This window comes from Macadamia integrifolia, chromosome 7 (assembly GCF_013358625.1).
Source record: "Macadamia integrifolia cultivar HAES 741 chromosome 7, SCU_Mint_v3, whole genome shotgun sequence".
NCBI lineage: Eukaryota > Viridiplantae > Streptophyta > Magnoliopsida > Proteales > Proteaceae > Macadamia > Macadamia integrifolia.
Genome location: NC_056563.1, coordinates 31,090,394 through 31,113,028, shown reverse-complemented (window position 1 = coordinate 31,113,028; position 22,635 = coordinate 31,090,394). Strand labels below are relative to the sequence as shown.

The window sequence follows — 22,635 nt, the reverse complement described above, 5'->3', positions numbered from 1 at the left end:
TGATTTAGGACCCAAAATCTGATACTTGATCAATGCAGGGTTTCGTTATCTCATTCAATTGTTTGAATTTGTCACTAGTTAAAAATAGGGTTTCTAAAGCTTCCTCCTGTTAGTACCCTTTATATCCTTTGAAAAGATTTCCCTGCTTAAAAAATAAATATTTTTTCCTCATTTTAGGTAGGTTGGGCTTGAGCTGGATCTAAGCCCAATATCCTTGCTCTAAACTCAAGTTACTCAGCTCAGCTAAGCCAAAGCAATGCTAAGTTCAGCTTGACCATAAGTTTAATAGTTAAATTTTAGGTAAAACAGAGTAACGTAATGATGTATAGAACTCACTAAGCTATTTTTATGTTATATGCAAAATCAAGAGATAACTATATTACATGATGCACACTAGACCAGAATTTATTACCCTAAGCTCCACTTGTTGTAAGGTAAACTATTGAACAAAATTATTAGAAAAAAAAAAAAAAAAAAAAACATTTTTATAGAACACCTGAACTTGCAAAGCAACATCTTTTACTTGACCACGGAAGATTATCTTTCTCCCTTGAAAACTTACCCCTATGAATCTTAATAAGTGAATTAATTCTATTGAGTGATGGCTTTTCAGAAACAGTTGTTATGAAGGTCTTTTTATGCAGATCAATTATCTGCCACGTCAAAATTCAAATGAGACTCAAATTTTGTGGACAAGTAGACCTCAAGACTCCTTGCTCATGTGTCAAAATTTATTCCAGACAAAGTTGGCAATGTAATATAATAATGCTTTACAAAATCAAGACTACCAAGAGGGTGCATGCCAATACAGATCCATGCCAATACATGAGCAAGTAATTGATTGCAATACTTCAAAGTAATTAAAATAATAAAGAATTGGCCACGCTTGCTAGCCACTGGACACACATATACCAGATATCTAAAAAAACTATCTCCCATGCCAAAGATGCAAGGAAAATACTATATTCTTTCCTACAATACACTTATTTTACCATATTAAAGCCATTCCCCATATCTTTCCTGTCCTAATACTACTAAGGCCCACTTGATGGAAACCATTTAAATAGCATCGATCAAATCATTCTATTAAAAAGTATGCAAATCCTCTCTGGAATGAAAGCAATGTGAGTTAAGGGAAATGTATCTCAAGAAGCAATGTTGCTTCCTGGCTTTAAGTGGGAGACATTAAGCGGAGCCATCCAACAGGGATCAGTGATTGAAGGGCTGGGGATTTAATTTATTCCAATTTAGTTCTACCAAGCAAGGGCACGATTTATTAATTTATGGGGCATTTTCATTTGTAGAACCTTAAACTGTCAGGTCATAGATGATACAACAAAGATGCCCGGACCTAACCAATGAATCTTATTCACCCTATTGAGATACCTAGCTCAGTTCACCAACAAGCTGCAGCATAAATAGTAACAGAACAATACATTGTAAGACCATGCCATAATTTATCGTTCTCAGCAGCAAGTCTGACATTTCATAGACCTGAAACATTCGGAAGATAAACTAATCAATATAAATACATTGCATAAAGGTCAGCATCTATGCCAAGGCATCTTCAATGCTACAGCTCATCATGGTAATCCAACTTTAAAAAACTTCCCTGTCCATTAACCCTTACCGTTCATTAGAACATTAGGGCACCAAATCCATTAACCCTTACTGTTCATTAGAACATTAAGGCACCAAATGAATGCAACAGAATATTGGATGGTAAAAAAAGTAAACTTTTTGCCATGATACCACTAACAAATGGTCAAATGGTGGTACCACATTGGTTTGTTTATGCCACTTATATAGGTCAATGGATCATAGTATGCACATTCATTCACCAGATACCATGAAAGGAAAACTCATGAGTCATGATAGATAAGATTATAAGAATTCACACAGTAACAGAAATGGTTGATGAAACATTGCATGCAGCATGCCTACCTACTTTAAAACATCAATGAACATGCTAAGGAAACAAAGGTTGGTGAAGAAGCCCAGTATTCTCAGGAATCCCCATCATCAAATTCAGGTTCTGTACAGCTTGACCAGAAGCTCCCTTTACTAGATTATCAATCTGCAGCCATGTTGTTAAAGTTAAACCCCAGAATGACACTAGCTCAGGATATCCTCGTTTCAATGTCACTAGAGGTTAAAAGAAATTAAAACAGAAATATGCAGGATTTCAACATACAACAGATATTATTATTGCTCTCCCAGGAATTCGATCTTGAAAGACATTCATGAAGCAGTAGTTTGATCCTCGAACATTTCGAGTGTGAGGAACAGCTCCTTTCTCCGACAAAACAGCAAACTGTTCATCCTGGAACACAGGAAAATTTGAATCCAATCAATCCTCACAGTGCATCCCACCCACTCCACCCCCCCTTCCAAATATAATAAAATAATATAAAACCATGATACAAGCCAAAATTAAAATTAGATAAGAATTGCTTGGAGTACCAGCTTCCAGTATTTTCAACCAAAAAGATCAGCATTTACATGCTCTAGTGTAAAGCATCTGGGTTACATTCAAAATGTCCTCTATGACTTAATACCCCATGAATGAAATTCGCTTGGATTAATTTAGAGAGACATTTCAAATAATTTTGGCTAGTATTTAGTTGCCTCCAAGCATGAAAGCCAGGATCTTTCAGAAAATGGATTCTTATTCAAAGAGTGCATAACCACATGAATAAGCTCACACTAACCTGTCAATTTGGGATTTTCTTTGGGAGTATCAGGAAAGAATTGGATGTAATAATATCGATTCATACAGAAGAAAGGGTTCTCTATTTGATTCAAATGTTGTACCTATGGGATGGGGATAAAAGAAGAGGAAAAAACCGAAGATTTTACACAGTTTTTTTGATGGAAGACTCTATAGGATCAGATCAAACCTCTATTGGACTTGAGGAATAATGGAAGGGAATAAGAAGTAAAAAGAAAAAAAGAGAAAGAAAACAGAAACAAAGAAGCTAGTATTTAGTTGCCTCTTTTTGAACAAGAAGGCAAGCTGAAAAAAAAACTTTGTATCCAACAGAGAAAACTTGGGATTTGGGACACTAAGAACCCATTCTCATTATATGATACAAGCTGCAAACCAGGAGTAGGTCAACTATCTTTAAAACTAGGGACCACCTATAGAACCTCAGCTAGAGATTATCCATTGCATAACTTTGAAATAAGAGTTAAAAAAGGGCAGCATCTCTAGGACAAGCAAATGGAGTGGATGGCTGTCAAGGAGAAAATTCTTTGCCAAGAAGATTTTTCCAGATCTGGAGAGTGGGCTCCTACTGACACTGGAGCCTGTATCTCATTGTAGACACCGAATTTTGTCACCCCCCGGCAATGATGACAATATGAAGGATTACATGTTGGATATTTTAGACTTGGAGAATTTTCAAACTTGGAATAGAAAATGACCATTTTTTCCTATAAACTTTCAAGAGAAAATGTTTTCAAAAATTAGAATTTGATGTTGTGGATTATTGTTGTTTGTCCCCTCAAGTCGGACATTACACTTTGATGCGAGAACTATGCGAATCGACGCTCAATTCTCTCTTTCATTATATGATCCGGGTCCCTACTTTATGCATATTTTCGTAAAGGTTCCCGGTCGAGACTGCAATCATGTTTCACATCATTGGATAGTGCTCGGACTGAGCTTTCTAACGACATACTACACGTCGAATTCCGACAAACGGTTTGAAAGATATGACCCCCGAAAGTTGACTCCAAAGTTCGGTATCAGATTCTATTCCGAGCAATCAAAGGGTGCCACATGGCGCCCAAACCCCTTTGTCCAAAAGCAAGCCTTTTTGGACAATTCTCTCTAGTTTTTTAGTCCCACATTGAAAATATGAGAGAATTGTCCCAAGTCCCAAGGCTATAAGAATAGCCCTTCCCCTCTTCCAAAAGGGAGGAGAAAAATTGAGAAAAATTTGAGAGAAGGAATATGGCCCCATGAAGGTTTTTGCTAATTCCCTCTCTCTAAATAAATAATCTCTCAAAGTATAAAAATTTAAATGTGTAATCCTTCCTTGAGCCGGGAGACTTAGTCCGATTCGGTTCGGTTCGGTTTTGGCCTTGAAGCACAAGGGTTATCTCCCCTTGTTTCTTGATTAAAGCCGGCTTAAGGTATTTTTCTTCCCCTAATTGCAGTTTAGAACTAACTTATCTAATTTGATAAATTAATTCCTAATTTATTAATAATTGATTTGTTTAGGTTAATTATGTTTAATTAGTCTCAGTTTGGTTTATTTCGGTCCAATTAAAGGTATTTAGGTAATTGTTAGGTAATTGATTTTTTAGATTAATTAAGTTTAATTGTTTTTTTTTTATTTAACATGTAGATTTGATTTGGTTTAGTCTTTTTAAATTGTTTTTTATTCTTTTAATCTAGACCCTTAGATTAGGATCTCAAGCCCTGATTTCCTCCCCATCTTTTCTTCCTTTATTTCTTCTTTTCCCTATAGCAGAACCACAGCCGCACTAACTCCTCTCTTCTTCTTCTTCTTCTTTTCCTTCCCTGCTGCTGTAACTGGCAGCAACCGAACCTGCACCTCCTTCTTCTTTTCTTCTCCTTCTTCTCATCTTCCTTCCTCCAAAGTCTGCTGCAACCGAATATCTCTTCTTCCTTTCTTCTCCCTTTTTCTCCTGGATCTTCTGCCAGTAGCTATTGAAAGCATAAGATGCATGGGCAACAACCGTATCTGGGTTATAACAGCTTCCATGAGGCTTAATCTCGTCACAGTCCGCACCCCCTTCCCCACAAGCATAGTTCATGGCCTCCTGTAATGTATCTGCAGGAACACTAGGCTTTGCCACACACCAAAGTCCCTTCTCCTCCCCTGTTTCCGGCGTCGGCGCTGGTGCTCCCATGTCCATAGCACTACATGGGGGCAATGTGAGAGCATCAGGTGGGTTCGAGGGGAGAACCGCTGGAGACCCATCTGGTGGGAAAGATAAGGACATCGATGGTGGAGGTGTGACCCCTGCCAATGGGGATAGAGGGCTTTTGGCCAGATTTGCAGGGGTAGACAAACCGATGGAAGAATGGATTAGTGGTAATGGGGTCGGCCTTGCAGGATAAGGTTCTACAACATTAGAACTCATGAAAGAGAGCTTCCTGCTCTTGGGTTTCTGTTTTTCTTGGGTACAGAGGACCACATTGAACCCAGATACCTGGAAAGGTTCAAGCAACCCAAGCTTGGTGACACAACCTTCTTGTATTCAAGGAAAGATGAAGGATTACCAGCTCGCTGGATTGAACTGGTTGATAAGGTTTTATGAAAATGGCATTAATGGAATTCTTGCAGATGAAATGGGTATTGGCAAAACACTGCAAACTATCTCATTGCTAGGTTATTGGCACGGGTTCAGGGGATAAACCGGCCCTCATATGGTTGTTGCACCAAAATCAGCCGCCTCCCTCCTCTTCTTCTCTTCTATCTCTTTTTTTTATTTTTATTCTTTTTTTTTTTTTTTTTTTGTGTTCATTTTCTTTTGTTTATTCATTCCAGTTTTTTTTATTTTATTTATTTATTTATTTTTGTGATTTAAATTGTAATATGCTCCCCAACCCCTATCATTGTGTGATATTTCTCCTATTTCACCTTTGCCTTCGCCGTGTTTCAATTAATACTTTTAGGGGGTTCCATATGGAGTCCTAGGGTCACTCTAATCCAACCCCTTAGGATCGAGGGCTGAAACCGATTGGGTTTTACTCATTATTTTTGAATCATATGATAACCATAGGGTTTCACTAATTTCTATTAAATTAGGATTTTGAATCAGCAAATGGGTCTATGGGCCGTAGTCTAGGACGTAGGTTAGTACGGGTGTGGCTGGCCCCTCAAACCGGCTCAAAGCATTAGGTGCGCTACTTGGATTTTCGGGTTGATAAAAATGTATCTGTTTCTGTCCATTTCTTTTTATCTCAAATAGTGTGTCCCTTTAAAATTAATTGTGTATTTAATTTAGATTCTGATATCTTGCCATATTGATAATCATCAGATTTAGATAGGTTAGTCAATATCATGTTTGCCATGCTTCGTGTTTATTAACATGTATTTTTTTTATATACTTGATGATTTGATGTTAAAAAACTTAATTTATTTTAGGATTAGCTCAAGATAAACGTAATTAGGGCAATTAGGTTTCATAATTTATTTAATTAAACCATAGGTTTAGTTTAATCTTCCTAAATTAGATTAGGTAGACTAGTAAATGCTTCCATTTAATGTAATTAGCCCATTTAACTTTTCTAATTTAATTAGGCCCCGTTTAATTTGAAAATCCTTTTACCAATTAGATTAAGTAGGATTGTAATAATTTATTGTAAATTACTAGGGATTGGGTTTAATCATTTTAATTAGTTCAATTTAGGATTTTATAATTTCATTAACCATCCATCTAGGCTAGACTCAATTAAATCCATTAGTTCAATTTAGGATTTCATAAGTTCATTAATCATCCATCTAGGCTAGACTCAATTAAATCCATTAGTTCAATTTAGGATTTCATAAGTTCATTAATCATCCATCTAGGTTAGGCTACATTAATCGAGTTAATTCAATTTAGGGTTTCATAAGTTGCTAAATTAATCCTAGGTTTAGACTTACTTAATTAGCTTAATCTAAGACTCATAATTCGTTAATCAAATCATTTAGGGTTTTTAATATTTAATTAGCGTAATCATTTCATTATTTGCATTATCACCTAGGTTAGCATAACATGGACACATGGCTTAGGGTTTTCATATGTCATACTTAGATACCTAGTTTAGGGTTTTCAGTGACCTAGATTTAGGACTAGTTAGTAGGGTACAAACAAACTTTGGTCAAACAAAAAGAGACCGGCCTTAGGGCCTTGCAGACTGGGTGCCTAACACCTTCCCAGTCTGTCACTTGACACTTGTCCAGAATCTTGGTGTAAACCAGCCTTATCCATCAGAGTCATTAGTCTCTCTCCCTTGATTGGGGGAGAGATTTATGGGTCCTATACCCTTTTTAGGTGACGACTCCCTTTTACCCATAACGTGTATCCCCCCTTGGCATTTGATGACCAGGGGATACTATCTCATCTCATTAGGGTCGAACCCTAGCGTGTGTACACGCGCTACGCGCCATATGGCGATCCCACGGGGGCGGAGGTCCATGGTACCTACACTCATGTACAGGAAAGATGGTGTAGCTTCTTCCAGTCCACACATTGTGACAAAAATAATCCAATTACAGAATTTTTTTTCCTCTATATTTTTAGGGGGTTTGGGAAGGGGGGAGTAAACAGAATCATAAAGTAAAAACAATAACATGAAGGCTACGGCAAGGAAGCCTCAACCAAAAGGGAAGAAACCCACAAGGAAACAGAGGAAAACCAGAAAGTTAAGGAACACTATCCCTTGAATATAGTCTAGGACAAACAATTCCTTGCTTGGCTAAGATCCATTTACAAAATTTTCCATTCTAAAATTTCGAAAGTAATGACAATTCTGGAGTTTCCTAGGGACACTTCGTAAAATAAGAAATAGTTGGGAAGATATACCTCATAACAGGTCTTCAATTGTTGGTAAAGATCATCAACTGACACTCCAGGAGCCATTTCAACATAAATGGTTGACTGCATCCCACGGCTCTATAGAACATCCAGAAGTTAAAAACGGTTTTAAGCTGTTTTCTTGAAGAAGTTAAACAATGACTATAATACTTCAAGTATTTCACAAAATGTAGTAGAATAGTCACCATTGGCATTAGGTGAGGAGTGAAGCTGACTGTTATTTTTGTATGCGAAGCATTAGAGAGTCCTTGCTCAATTTCTGGAACTGAAAATGAAGAAAAAACCAAGCAACCAATGTTATTTTTTTTCTTTTTTACAATAGGTTCCATTTGTTTTGAAGTTAAATGCATGGAGTCAAATAAAGTACAGAAGATATTTTACTTCTACATTATTTTACAGATTTTGGACGTAGAATAGTGGGCCCCAATGTAAAACCTTATGTTCCTTATTTTTACTTCATATGAAACACACTCTGAAACTAGATACATGATGTTCTTTTTCTATTTTTGAAAATTTTTATTACTTCTGTGCATTCTGTGTATCATTCGAAAATAATTCTAGCACATACCTTTTTGCCTTCTAAAAATGTCCCAGTAGTGCACTTTTCAAAGAGCAAAAAGTACTGACTGTACTATCCACAATCTTTTTCAATATTATCTGCAACATTTCATATTTTTCTGTATTTTTCATTTTTTCGATACATTTATTACTATATGGAAATGCTAACTTCCCCCCGTTTGTGTTAGTTAGGAACATCTGGTACTTTTAAGACTGAATTTGATGTCCTTTGTCTTGAACTTGAGGGATTTTGGTAAAATGATCCCTTGCTTCGTGAAATCAATCTAATCTAAACCACTGATTTCTCCCGTGGACCCATTAGCTTGAGATTGAAGTCATCACCAAAGATATACTCCTCATTCCATTAATGGCCAATGTTCACCCTTTGCCGTCTCTCTACCATTGACTGAAGGAATTGCAATCACCATTGTTGCAATTGCTGTCCACAACCATCAGATTGTGCATTCCATGCTGAAAGACTAGTCCCTCGCCCTCCCCCAATGAATATCTACATCTGCCAAAAAAAAAAATAAAAGGTTCTCATTGTCAGCAACTTTGGCTGGCACTAGTGATATATTCCTGCGATGCAGACGTAGTGGTTAAAGGGCTCAAAACCCCATGATTAGACCATGTCATTCAACTCTCCTCTGAATTCTCCCTTCACCTCTTTCTATCTTGTTTGTACTCCAGTAGCGGAATTCTTTAAAGACCCCATGAGTGACTGATAACCAACAGCTTATATTCTTCATCATCGGAGTTTTGTTGGAGATGCTCAAAGTGGTTGGTGAGGTTAGTGGAGGCAGCAGAAGCTACAGATGAGTTGCCAGAGGACAAAGTGATGGTTGTAGGAAAAGAGGGTGGCAGAACCTGCTTTATCAATCCTTTGTCCTCCAAACCTTGTTCCAGATTTGGTAAACTTGAGGAAGAAGAAAGGGGCTTTTGGATTTCAAGTAACCATAAGTCTAAAAGAAAAATAATAATTGCTGGAATAAAAACTCATACCATGACGATGTCTTGTAATGCCATATGAGTGAATGCCTTCAGCTATTTCAGTGTATAGATTGGATTCTTTAGCTCCACGTCCTGCAGGAAACACCTAACTTAAAACTGTCCATATAATGCCAGAATTGAAGATGCAAGAGGGAGAGATGAAATATAATGGTCCTGACCTGCTCCACTCACACCAGATTTTGAATCAATAATAATATTTCTCAGTTTTATAAGATTAGCCTGCATCGAAGGGCAAATTACCATCAAAGAGAGATTAAATTATTACTAGTAACAATGACAGTCATCTTCCACAGCCTTAATCATACAATTATGCACTACTCTGGAAACATATTTCTAGGGAAGGAAATTCACAATTCAAATTCTACTACCTTCGAGGATTCCAAAGCGAGAAAATGGCCCACTAAAGTAATGGATAAATTACAAATATAGTGAAACTGTGGTAATTTCGTAATTTTATGGACAATTTGGGACCTTTTGGAGCAAGAAACAAGGTCAGGGGAAGAATAGTAATTAAAGTGAAGAACAAAAGACGAATCTGTAACTTCAGAAAGTGTAGGGGTTAAACAAAACTTAAAAGGAAGGGGATATACTGGAGATTTTAAACAGTGGTGGGGATAATTTGAAAAACAAAGTATGAAGTAATGGGAAAAAAGGAAGCTTTTTCCTCGTTAGAAATACAGAAAAACATGTACAAGAATTGTAGCTTTAATAAAAATGTGTACTGATCAGAAGTATCTATAGCAATAAATTCCATAAGATAACAGTTCAGGTACACACCTTAAGCAAGGGAATGAGAGGAAGTTGGATAGATGTAGGATAACAACCAGGATTAGCCACAAGCCGTGCATTCCGAATCTCTTCCCTTGAAACCTCTGTCAAACCATAAATAGCTTCTTTCTGGATCCAAATAAGCAACAGAGCAGAAGATGTCAATAAAACTCAAATTAATGATTGTTGAGCAACAAAATACACAAAGGCTGACCTCTCACATTTTCCCTAGTTAGCATAATTCTCATGTTTTGCCGATATAAGCCACAATAGAGGCCAGCACTTCTATGCCAGGGTGAAGCCAAGGTGCCCACAGAAAGTGCATCAAGGCGCCTTAAGTTATATATAGCTCAACATATAAAAATAAAAGGGATTATAGCAACACATAAGGGTAGAGGTGAGATCTGATTGAATTTTTTAACATATGGGGGCATAGTTGTCAAGGTGTTGCCTAGGCATCCAGGCACCCCTTGCTGGACAATTGCCTTGGGCACCCAGGTGCCTTCTTGGTGTCCTCTTGACGTGCCTCTGCAATGGCTTGGGCCACCAGGACGCCATGACAACCGTGTGGAGGCCTAGATCACCAGGTTTTGGTGCATCGTTGCCTAGGCAAGTGCATTGCATATCCAACATCTTGCCAACTATGATAGTTAGACAAATTATGCCACAGTTTTTGGCAACCAATAATGTAATGAGACATACCAGGGAAAATGTAGCTTGAAAAGGAGAGTGTGTAAGGGATATCAACAGCCCAAGTTACCTTTAAGAACACCATTTTCAATAAGAATCCTGCTTTATTTCAGTGAGAAGAGTTTCCTTGAAGATCTGGCTCTAACATGATTGCTCATCATGCAACTGTTATCTCATAATCATGAGTAAAAAAAAATATTTTTAGATATCAAGAAAAATCCGTTGAGATTGAAACTTTACAAAGCCACCAATGGCAATTTCATAACCATCCAGTGGTTTTGGGTTCTGCTATTTCTCTTGGGAAGGATTTATTTTTTCCCCAAACCTTCTGTTTCTGAGCTCCTTTAGATAATGTCGCTAGTTTTTTGAAGTCTTTTCAAATACTACCTCTCTAAAAGAAGGCTGGAAAGTGGTATCTTTGTTGTAATAATAATAAGGATTTTATCTACCTCTTCATATGCCCTAGAGGTAGACCAGCAGAGCCTTGAGAAGTTATCCAATTACAACAACAGGAAGGGGAAAGGTAGAAGTCTAGTACTGCTTAAATATTGTTTCTTCTTTTGGTAGTCAAGAGGCACAGTTGTCACAGTGAATATGGGCAACCCATGGCGCTGGAGGGGCACATAGGCAATAAGGTCCCCGAGTAGGCACCCTAGGCGTGCAACATATGAGTATATGTAATATAGCAATGGAATCTTATATAACTATGCTTATATGCAGCATAAAAGCCATATCAATGCAATATGATATAATCATGCTAGTAATGACCTAATATGGAAAAACCAACATAGAATAAACAAAGCAAAGGATATAATTATAACATAAGCATATTCATCAAAAACAGAACAATAAAACATAAATCAATGTAAACTCATTAAGTGTCGACAAGGCGTGCTTGTCACCTTGGACCCAAGAAAGAGCCTGGACCATAGTTAGCAAATTCGGATTCGGGAATTATTCGGGCGGAGAATTATTCGGAATAATTCGGTTGATTAATTTAAGGATTCGGTCAAAAAAGCGGTCAAAAAAGCTTATTGGGTTTTTTTTTTTTTTTAAATTATTTTTTTTTGTTTTTTTTTTTTAAAATACTATTTAAGTGGACCGAATAATTCGGTTTAATTCGGATTCGGTCCGAATTATTCGCGTTTTATATTTGCTTTTGAAAAAATCGCGAATTTTACCGAATTTTATTTTTAATTCGGATTCGGTCAGAATTTTTGATAAAATTCGGAAAAATTCGGTTGGGCCGAATAATTCGCGAATTATTCGGCCGAATTGATAACACTGGCCTGGACGCCTAGGTGATGATGCCTTGACAACAATGGTCTGAGGAGAGGTTATAATTGAATAATTTGATCATTGTGAGCAATGTTTGGATTGATGAGGTGAGCAATGTTTCAGTGAAGAGGTTATTTAGTGACTTTTTAGTGTGTCCCCTGATTTATTTGTGCAGCATTTGGCTTTCATATATGATTGAGTGGATTGATAATTTTAAGGTCTTTTTGTCTAAATATTGATTTAGGTTTAATTTTAAGCTTCTCCTATCTGTGATTATGGAGGGTGCATGCATCTCATTCCCATTCTTCCTGTGTTCTGTTATTGTCAAGGATTTACTACTTGGACTCGGGGTTCAGACCACCCACTGCCAATCCCCATCAACTTGGATGATACTCACCTGTATCAGCTGAGTTTGGGCATAACAGCGATTATCCAAGCCTGCTACAACCAAGTTCTGGAGGATTGCCACATTAACTTGGTATTGTTCCCTGTCAATTGTGATACTCTGATACCACTTGATCGATAAGGCCAATCCTTTCCCGATCCCTAAACCCATGATTATGATCGGTTATTATTTAACATAAAAATATAAAAATATTTCCATGGCTCTTAAAATTAACTAAAAGAAAGAATTACACTTATTTTTAATCAGAATACAAGAAAAATTCATTTATTTGGTACCTGAGAATATATTGCATCATTTTTTTCACTTTTAATGTACAGCTTGCTTTCTCTTTTTATACAAGATACTTGTTTATATTACTTTCAGAAAAAGAAGGGGAAAAAAGGACAAGAGAAGGTAGACAACCAGAAAATCAGAAATATGACAGAGCTAAGAGAGAATGCAGGACTGGAACAAATAAAGTTCACCTGCAACTCAGGTGCTCTGTGAGGCTGACCATACCATTCTTCATATTCATCAATATTCTGAAGCCGGAAGTCCTGCAGAATCATCCCATTTTACTTTTTATTTCCAGCAGCACTTCTAATACAAGACAACATAAAAATGAATGTAATGCTGCCATGATATTTGACAATGTACTAAAAATTGCACCCAGAGCATACTGCAGAAAGATCAACAATCTTTAGCTGCTTGGGAAGGCCTTTGATTATTTCCTGCAACCAGAAATCAGCATTCTTCGTGTCAGTTCAGATTTTTGTACCAATCATCTTTTTGTCAAAGGTATGTTTCATCAATTCATCTGCCATCATAGATGATTAAATGCTGCAAGACTGAGTAAACAATAGAAAAGAAAGTGGAAAAACCTGTGTTGTTCCATGTGGCAAACAGCAAAACACAGCATCAACATTAGAAAAGTCTGCATCCTTGATAGCAACCATATCTGGCAAGTTCTACAAAAGCAACAGGAACTCAAGCATCATATTTCTTCATAAAGTTTCAAAAAATTACCATAAAATAAAAATTTCTTTCCAACATCAATTGATGGAGTAACTGATTTGCAAATCAGGAATGTAGATGACGATGCTTTCTAGAAATGAAATGTCTCATCAAATATATGCAACAGTAGGGAAGCCTTGCTTTTGGGGTAATTCATGCTTACTCTTACCTTTTCTGTATGGATGGGATTAATTTTGAGATGTATTTGACTTCTTAGCCAGGTTGCATTTCCTGTGTCTTTTTTGATTTAAATTTTAACCATTAAGAAATGCATTAGAAAGAAAAGAGGGACAAAAAGGGATACAGAATGGTAGGTTAATATCTCTGTTCTTCTTCTCTTTCTCACTGTTGCTGGTTGTTTTCATCTTGTCTCCATTACTCATCCCTTTATAGAAAGTTCCAAAACTGTTATCCTTTGTTTCTGTAGTTATGCTTTAACTCAGGATAACTTGTAATCTTACCCTTCTAGTACGAGAAAAGAAAATTAGTCCATCCATCTCTTATCTGACTCAATTTTAAATTCAGTAAATGTTGCCCCTTTTAGAAGCATGTGTTTGCTATCTTATTTAGACATAGCAAAGCGTCCAACTTAGATACTGCAAAGATTCCATTTTCAAACATTCATACTGCTTTACGTTAAGTGTCAGACACAGGTGGGGCTCATAAATTTGTAAGTGTTCAAGTAAAACTGTTGTCATCCCATTTATAAGTGCTCATGAATCAGTCTTTGCTAATTAGCTTATTTGAGTCGAATGTTCCAGTAATGCCAGGATTCAAGATCAAGAACTTGAAACTTTGAACAAAAGTGTTAGAATATGTGTTTAAGTGCCGCAAGGGTACATTAGTCCTTTCCCCTTTCCACCGACCCCATTTAGTGTGGGGAAGCTGGATGGGGGGGTATACTTGTAATTTTTTATATTCTTTACTTATTACAAATAAAGGGCTTGTGTGATCAGTTAGATCATTCAAGCATTCTCCCCATTATGCTGTTAACATGGTATCAAAGCCTAATTTTCTGACCTAGGGTTTTTAGCCTTTTTTTCTCTTCTTCCCAAATTCGCAAGCCTCCGTCCTCTCCCACCTTTGCCTCCCTAATTCCCCATTGGACAGCACTAATGAGGTGACTCATATGAATCTAGTTGCTGTCCTACACATCACCTCAATGTTTTAAACCCAAAACCTTGCAAGAATTGATTAGGGTTCTTCCCCTCTCTGTGATTTTTTATTCTTCCCTTCTTGGAGTTTGTTTCTTCCTACTTTTAAGAACAATCTCCACCTATTGAAGATCAAGTACAGCAATCTGAAAGGACTCATCACTAGTTGCAAGATTGAAGCCCATCTTCACCTACGATTTCCCAAGAATTAGGGTTTTCTTCTAAAATCCTGATCCCATCGATTTTTGGGTTCCCTCCCTCAGAATCAATTGATATTTGGAGGAGACCTTCCTCACCCCCACATAGGAGATTGACTAGCCATGTGGCCCTATCTCCCAAGGCTGTGTGTGTGAGATCCTCATCTTTTTGAAAATTTAGGGCTTTCTCCCAAAACCCTAATTTTCCTATCTCACCAGTTCTTGATCAGAATCAGACAATTTTTTAGAGGAGTGATTTATTACCCTTACAGGGAAATTCGATCCAAGTTTGGGATCTTCCTGACTGATGATTTTAAAGTTTTGGTATTTCTCCAGACTACCATCATGTCTAAATAACTACTGCAACTTCAGGATTTGATGTGCAAGGTCGCAATGAATACATAGCTTTTGGTGCTTACTCTGTGAAATTGGAGAGAACTAATTACCTCATCTGGTCCAGAACTACCTATCTCACAATTATTGACAGAGGTCACATTGGACATATCATAGGAAAATCAAAGAAACCCTTTAAAGTGGGTACCCCTCAGGACAAATGGATCACCAATGACTCTTTGGTAATGTATTTTCTGATAAATTCTATTCATCAGTCTATTTCTAGAGGATTCTTGTTGTTAGAAACTGGTTCTCAAATCTGGGTTAATGCTAAGGAAACCTATGGGCAAATAGGGAATGATGCTCAGGTATTTAATCTTCACAAGAAAGTTCGTACCACTACTCAACAAGACCGCTCTATGTCCAAGTACTATTCTGTATTTCGAACTCTGTGTTATGAGCTTGATCACTTTGCAGACTATTATCCTTCCAGTGCTGAAGAGATTGCTCCCTATGCAAAACATGTAGACAAAATATTGGTGTATGATATCTTGGCTGATTTGAATGTTGAGTATGATTAGATTTGTGTCCAGGTACTTATCAAACCTCCCTTCCATACTCTGGAACAATCCTTTGCCTTGATTCGTGTCCTCTCTATGATTCATCCTCCTACTACTGAAAAAATCAGCCCTATAAACTGGTTCTACTACTTCTGAGGGAGCAACCCGTACTAGTGACACTACCAAAGAGGTGGTGAAATGTAGACCCTTCAACAAGCCATACCATACCAAAGCAACATATTAGAAACTTCATGGGAAACAAGCTGATTTTGAAGCTAAGCTCGCTCATGGTAAATCCAAGAACAAGGCTAATCAGGCTGAAACTGTTGACACACCATCTACAATTGATACTAGTCTCTCCTAGGAGGAACTCTAGGCTTTCAGTCGTATACTTAATTCTTCCAATTCATTAGCTCCCACCAATTCAATCCCTTCATGTTCCAACTTTTCCCATTCAGGTATCTTGTTTGGTGGTCCCTGTGCATTGATCGTCTTTACTCTCAAGTCCTTGGATCATTAACTCCAGTGCCATTGATCATATGACCGGTTCTTCCAACCTTTTTCACCATTATTTACCCGCCTCAGGCAGAGAGAATGTTAGGGTCGCAGATGGCATCCTATTTTTTGTCTCTAGAAGGGGTTCTATTCAGTGTTTTTCTTCTATCACATTAAATTCAGTTTTTATATATCCCTAATTTTACTACTAACCTGCTATCTATTAGTAGCTTTACTAGGGACTTAAATTGTAAAATAACATTTTTTTCCTTCCCACTGCATTTTTCAGGATATGGTAATAGGGAAGACGATTGGATGTGATAAGGTATAGGGTGGTCCCTATTTGCTTGATGACGGTTGTCTCCCTACAACTGCAGTTTCTACTACTCATCAACTACACTTTGTTTCCTCTGATCTGCAACAATAACATTGTTGTTTAGGACACCTCCACTTGGGACATTCTCTTTTATTTCCGCAATTAGTTAAGCAATGTCGCTGGAATGATTTTTTTTTTTTTTTTGTGAAGGTTGTAGTCTGGCTAAACAAACTCATTCCAATTATTTTTTATTAAATAAAAGTTCTTCAATTTTCCATTTGGTTCACTCTAATATTTGGGGTCCGTCTCGCCGGACATCTATCTCTGGTAAACGATGGTTTGTCTTTCATTGATTGTTGTTACTCACGCACAACGTGGGTGTATATGATGCAACACAAGAGTGAGGTGTTCAATTGTTTTCAGCGCATCCATAAGATGATTCATACATAGTTCAATGCTACACTAAAAAATTCTTCAAAGTGATAATGGAACATAGTACATGGAGGGCTAGTTTTAGAAGTACATTGTTGATCATGGGATTAAGGATTATACATTAGACTAGCTGCGTTGGTACCCTAACTCAGAATGGAGTGGTTGAACGCAAGAACCGGAATTTACTAGACATTTCCCGCTCAATGATGTTTTCCAGACATGTTCCATCTCAGTACTGGAGTGATGCTATCCTCGCTGCTGCTTTTTGATCAACCACATGCCAACTCGAGTCCTTGATTCACGGACTCCTTTTGATGTTCTAAAAGGGGATTCATCCTTCTTGTTTCCTCCAAAAAAATTTACATGCTCTTACTATGCTCGAGATCATCACTCACCATGGAAATTGGAACCTCATAGCATTAAGCGCATCTTTCTGGGTTATTCCTCTACACAAAAAGGATACAAATGTTACCATCCTCCTACTCAACGTACTGTAGCCACTATGGATGTGTTTCATGAGTCTGTTGGCTACTACTCGCCACCTCTTCAAGGGGAAGTCAGGTATTGATAATGAAGAGGTGGCTCTGGATCTGCCAAATCTACTTGTTCCACCAGTGTATCTACCATCCTCCTTTAAAGAGAGTGAGGGAACATAAATTAATATTCCAGCTCAGGGGGAAATGGAGATCACTATTCCAACTCAGGGGAAGATGACTCCTGTCCAACGTACTATTGGAGAATTTCAAAGGCAGATCGATAATTCCACTCTTCAGGTGTATCGTGGGGTCACACAAAAAATAAGCAACTTCAGACCACCACTACTACAACATCACCTTTGCACATCCCTTCGCCAGCTCTAGATCCAGAGCCTATTGAACTTAACACGTCATCAGGTACAACTCCTTCTGACCAACCTATTACTCTTAAGAAAGGTATTAAGACTTATACTCAACACCTTATATCCCATGTTGTTTTTTATGATTTATTTTTTACTTCCTATCGTGCATTCGTGTCCTCTCTTTCTTCTATTCATGTTCCTTCAAATTGGCAGGAAGCATTTGCAGATGGAAAATGGAAGGCAGCAATGGTGGAAGAAATGGGAGCCCTATAAAAGAATGATACATGAGAACTTGTGATCTTCCCCCTGGAAAGAGACCAAATGGGTGTAAATGGGTGTCCGTGGTAAAGCAAAAATTGGATGGCTCAGTGGATAGGTAGAAAGCTAGGCTTGTGGCTAAAGGGTTCACTTAAACATATGGAATCGACTACCAGGAGTCAGGAGACATTTGCATCGATTGCTAAGCTGACTTTTGTGTGAGTTTTACTCTCGTGTTCTGTAAATCTGGGATGGGATCTCCAACAACTTGATGTTAAAAATGCTATCCTCCATAGAGAGCTCGATGAGGAAGTGTACATGGATATTTCACCAAGATTCTCTAGTGAGAGAACTAAGGGCAAGGTCTCCAAATTGAAGCTTGCTCTCTATGGGTTGAAACAATCATCTTGGGCATGGTATGGAAGGTTTCACAAGGCAATGATCTATGTAGGATACAAGCAAAGTAATGCTGACCACACATTGTTCATAAAAAGATCTGGTGATACAGTTTCTATGCTTATTGTCTATGTGGATGACATTGTGGTAACAGGAAATGATACTGTTGAGATTGATCGTCTCAAGAGCTTTCTTGGTAGAGTTATGAGATAAAAGATCTTAGAAAACTAAGGTACTTTCTTGGGATTGAAGTTGCTCGGTCTTTTAAAGGCATCTTTCTTTCTCAAAGGAAGTACATCCATGATCTGTTATCTGAAACTGGATTGTTGGGTTGTCATCCTTCTGATATTCCTGTCGAAGCTAAAACTCGGCCTAAGGAAAAGGAGGGTGAACCAGTGGACAAAGGCCATCATCAACGGTTGGTTGGAAAGCTGATCTATCTCTCCCACACATGGCCTGGTATTTCTGTGGCAATTATTTGGTAAGTCAATTTATGCATGATTCCTATTCCTCCCACATGGAGGTAGTTACATGTATCTTGAGATACTTGAAGTCAACTCCAGGAAAAGTGATCCTCCTTTTATCTCCTCATGATCGTTTTAGATTTGAAGCCTATACAGATGTTGATAGAAAGTCCATCTCAGGTTATTGTACCTTTGCGGGAATCTTGTCACCTAGCACAGCAAGAAGCAAAATGTGGTGGCTAGGTCCAGTGTTAAAGCATAGTTTCGTGCTATGGCACAGGAGATTGTGAGTTGTTGTAGTTACGCACGTTATTAGATGATATTGGTGTACCTGTTTGTCTTCTTATGATGCTCTACTGTGATACAAGGTTGCTATCAATATTGCTTATAATCTAGTACATCATATCCGTACCAAATATTTGGAGACTGACAGACACTTTATCAAAGAGAAGTTAGATGTTGGTTTGATTTGTATTCCCTTTGTGAAATCTGGTGATAAGTTAGCTGAGATGTTCACTAAAGAGTTAGTCGGGAAGGTGTTTCATCCTTGTTTAGTCAAGTTGGGCATGTGTGATATTTATGTTCCAACTTGAAGAGGAGTGTTAGAATATGTGTTTAAGTGCCACATGGGCACATTAGTCCTTTCCCTCTTCCAACAACCCTATTTAGTGTGAGGTGGCTGGATGGGGGATATACTTATAATTTTTTATGTTCTTTGCTTATTATATATAAAGGGCTTGTGTGATCAGTTAGATCATTCAAGCATTCTCCCCATTCATGTTGTTAACAAAAAGGCATCAAACAATTTTTTTTTTTTTGTTGCTAACTACAGGTACCTAGGCCTTCAGACTGACTAGTCCCGCAGGCCCAAACTGACCCCACAAAGGCATCAAACAATTCATATTTCATAAAATTTGTATTATATTTGCCGCTACTAAAGCGTATAAATTGAAGACAGGTTTACAAGTCACTCATAGAATCACATAAATTTTTTGATGTAAAGCTTCTAGAAAAGTCCACATTCAAACTCAAAAACACAAGACTCCCTAGATTTTTAAAGATTCATACTTGAGTGACTAAATGAGGAAATACTGATCCTATTGATTGACCCGCTTTTCTATCAGCCGTCATCAGTTTGATCCCAAAGTTTGGATGACTTGCTAGGAGTCGAACAATCTGCCAAACAATATATCAGTGCGTAAGTAAAAAAAAAAAGTTGCAAATCACTAGAATGGCAGAATTAGAATATATTAGCACAGTTCTAGAAGCTATTCCTTCAACAAATATACGGCAAGTTATATAACAACAGTATACTCCTATCAATTTCTGCAATTTCCCAGTTAAGAAACAGAGCATGTAAGATCCAGGCATTAAAGGAGTGATAAGCCAAAGATGCCAGCATCTTCCTCTGTAGAAGTCTGTAGGAATCATACCCTAGTCCTGAAACTGAATCCCATCTTCAACTTGTATCTGGTTACAATTTAAGGATTGACTTGACATTCTTAAAGACTAGAAAACTGTCTATATACCTACAGCATGGAACTACTTATAACCCTGGGCTAGGGAACTGCTTCTAAATACCCTGCCAAGACATTCTTTTCTTGCAACTTCTGGCTTTATAAGCTCTCAGAATTTCTATTTATGCAACTTATGTGAAACCCCACCATGTCCCCTTCAATCAGGTTACAATGAGAAGAAATGTAATACGAATAAAGCATCAATTCACTGAGTTCCTACCCCAAGTCTCCAAGCCAAATTGGCAGCAATGAATCTACAGATAAAATTGAGCCTTCTCCACCCAAATCTTGAACCCCAAACTTACAAATCCTATATGCTCAGTGGTAAGCACCATAAACATCATTTTCTAGCTAGGTCAAGAGTGATCACCTCAGGTCAAACCAACACAGAGACACTAGCACACACAGTTTACATCAATATAACTGGGACTTCAAGCATTGCTTTACCATTTAAATCATTATGTAAATCTGCTTTTCCAAATTTGAATTACAGAGTATTTCCTGTAAGAGTTTAACATTCTCCAAAGTCCAATACAACTAAATACAAAGGCTTTGCATCGAAAATGCTGCAGTCACTTAACAATGAGTTGTTTTTTTTTTTTAATAGATTATTTTATTGACTATGCATAGAAGGGGAAAAAAAGGCTTTGCATCGAAACTGAACCAAATGGTACCATAATCGTGAAACATACAGAATAAGGTAAGACACAAATAGATTCTAAGATCCTACAAACTCTTGTTTGCCAAGCTCATCTACATACCTGTTAGCAAGTCTTAACTTCCAATGGCACAAAAGGAGATTTCTTAATGCATCTCCAATGGGGGGAGTGAGAGTCTAGGTTCTCTCCATTTGGATGTTCTAAATGAAAGGATCATTATCTGATAGCAAAGCTGAACCAGAACTCAACCATTGACTTATGCTAGCCATTGTGAACATTTGGACCTTATACTTCAGGTCTAACGAGATGTTCCTCCAATAGTACTTCCGAGATTGTTAAAGTAAATGAATCGTGGTAATGTAAGACATAACGATTAATAGAGCTTCAGAAACATTGGTAGTGGAGGTGCAGGTGCACCTTGAACAATAAACAACACCAGAAGCTTGCATAAATTTCCGCTGATAAAGATGATGCATTTTATATTGAAAGAGATTAAAAAATTGGAAATAAATATCACCTAGAGATAACAACTGAAGAATATGATCACTCTAAGAACACAATGTATCTTTCCTTTTGGTAATCAGTCACATTTTGAGTATTCTTTTCTTCATTTTCCCCCCAATGCCAAACGTTGATCATTTTAAAAAATAATTAAATAAAAAAATGCCACTGGTACGGAGGAGGAAAATGGAAGAGGCTACCTCTGAGCCGGTATACCCACTTGCTCCAAGAACGCCAATACGAACCATCTCCTCGGATTTCTGCGTTTTTGTCTTTGTGAACTGCAATCTTTGCGGGGATGAAGCCACAAAACCATCGATACAAAACCTTCTTCCATCTCGATTTCTAATCTTCCTTTTGTCCTTTGATTAAGAGGGATTGGAAACTTCAAACATTTATTTAGAAATTCAACCAAATGAAGGGGGCGGGGAGAAGATATCTAACTTTTGCCACAACTAAAGTGCATACGGACCTTCCGAAACCGAAAGCATCCTGGAACGAGAGAAATCGAGCTGAATGTTGCAGAGCTCATTTGAAAATGAAAATTCAAATCTGTGAAGACGAAATTCGTAGTTCTAATACAGAGAAGCGTCGGATGCTTAGCGTATGGAAACTATCTGTAAATCGGAGCAAAATCAGAGAATATGCTTACACACAAACATGGAAATAAAAAAGGGTTCACAAGTTTGACGATCGGAAATACCTTCGATAAAGAAGCTTTGGAGTTTTCCAGTACAAGTGAAGAAGCCTCTTCGAGGTCCAATATTCTTAACGGCAAAGCCAGCACTGTAGATGCTTCGTAAGCTTCACTTCAAACAGTTTCGGTTTCAGTTTTCCATCTTTTATGATTTGACACGTTTCTATGTTAAGGGACCCACTCACTAAATTGATTATTCTCCGGAGTGAGTGCCATGGTGTAGTGAGCATCGTATTGCTGATAGCATTTGGGCACACGTCCCGAGGTCCTCTTGGCCATCCGATGCTCACTGCATCACTGCACTCACTGCAGAGGATGTTTTTGTCTTAACATGTGAATATATGGAGAAAAATTTTCTATCTAGGAGTGTGGTTTCTGCACCAACACCCGTCAATAGGAATGCATGCTTGAGCATCGAAGGGGTGCAATGATCATTTCACACCCTTAAGTGTTTAAGTGCAGGGATAAATATGGAATAGATATCACTAAATTTTTCATGCTCCGAATTGACATTTCGCAAAGGAGTTGTGAGAAAAGATATGCAACATAAAATA

General features: G+C 37.7%; 2 protein-coding genes across 4 annotated transcripts; both read right to left on the bottom strand.

Moving 5' to 3' along the window:
- Positions 1-1,213: 1,213 nt before the first annotated feature.
- LOC122083845 (probable N-acetyl-gamma-glutamyl-phosphate reductase, chloroplastic) lies at positions 1,214-22,239 on the bottom strand. 3 transcript variants are annotated; one of them, XM_042651755.1, is made up of 15 exons: positions 22,088-22,239; positions 21,857-22,001; positions 21,585-21,746; positions 19,776-19,883; positions 13,132-13,218; positions 12,931-12,981; positions 12,736-12,807; positions 9,907-10,026; positions 9,288-9,348; positions 9,121-9,201; positions 7,746-7,825; positions 7,549-7,638; positions 2,195-2,323; positions 1,945-2,077; positions 1,214-1,494 (listed from the first exon to the last, which is right to left on the bottom strand). In XM_042651755.1, the coding sequence occupies exons 2-14, from the start codon at positions 21,914-21,916 to the stop codon at positions 1,970-1,972; spliced, it is 1,209 nt and encodes a 402-aa protein (XP_042507689.1). In that variant the 5' UTR covers positions 21,917-22,001; positions 22,088-22,239; the 3' UTR covers positions 1,214-1,494; positions 1,945-1,969. The 3 variants fall into 3 exon arrangements, with proteins under 3 accessions (XP_042507689.1, XP_042507690.1, XP_042507691.1); XM_042651756.1 differs by having other exon boundaries at positions 1,949-2,077; XM_042651757.1 differs by lacking the exon at positions 22,088-22,239 and having other exon boundaries at positions 21,585-21,738.
- Positions 4,488-6,015, bottom strand: LOC122083846. Its single transcript, XM_042651758.1, has one exon. The coding sequence runs from the start codon at positions 5,116-5,118 to the stop codon at positions 4,495-4,497; it is 624 nt and encodes a 207-aa protein (XP_042507692.1). The 5' UTR covers positions 5,119-6,015; the 3' UTR covers positions 4,488-4,494.
- Positions 22,240-22,635: the final 396 nt, after the last annotated feature.

Bases quoted from the DNA above. Each gene is read 5' to 3' on its own strand.
- LOC122083846 (XM_042651758.1), bottom strand. From the start codon at position 5,118: ATGAGTTCTAATGTTGTAGAACCTTATCCTGCAAGGCCGACCCCATTA.
- LOC122083845 (XM_042651755.1), bottom strand. From the start codon at position 21,916: ATGAGCTCTGCAACATTCAGCTCGATTTCTCTCGTTCCAGGATGCTTT. The intron at 9,202-9,287 runs GTCAGGACCATT...TGTTTCCTGCAG, and splicing joins ATCTGGTGTGAGTGGAGCAG to GACGTGGAGCTAAAGAATCC. The intron at 2,324-7,548 runs GTATATCTTCCC...CCTGTGTTCCAG, and splicing joins AATTGAAGACCTGTTATGAG to GATGAACAGTTTGCTGTTTT.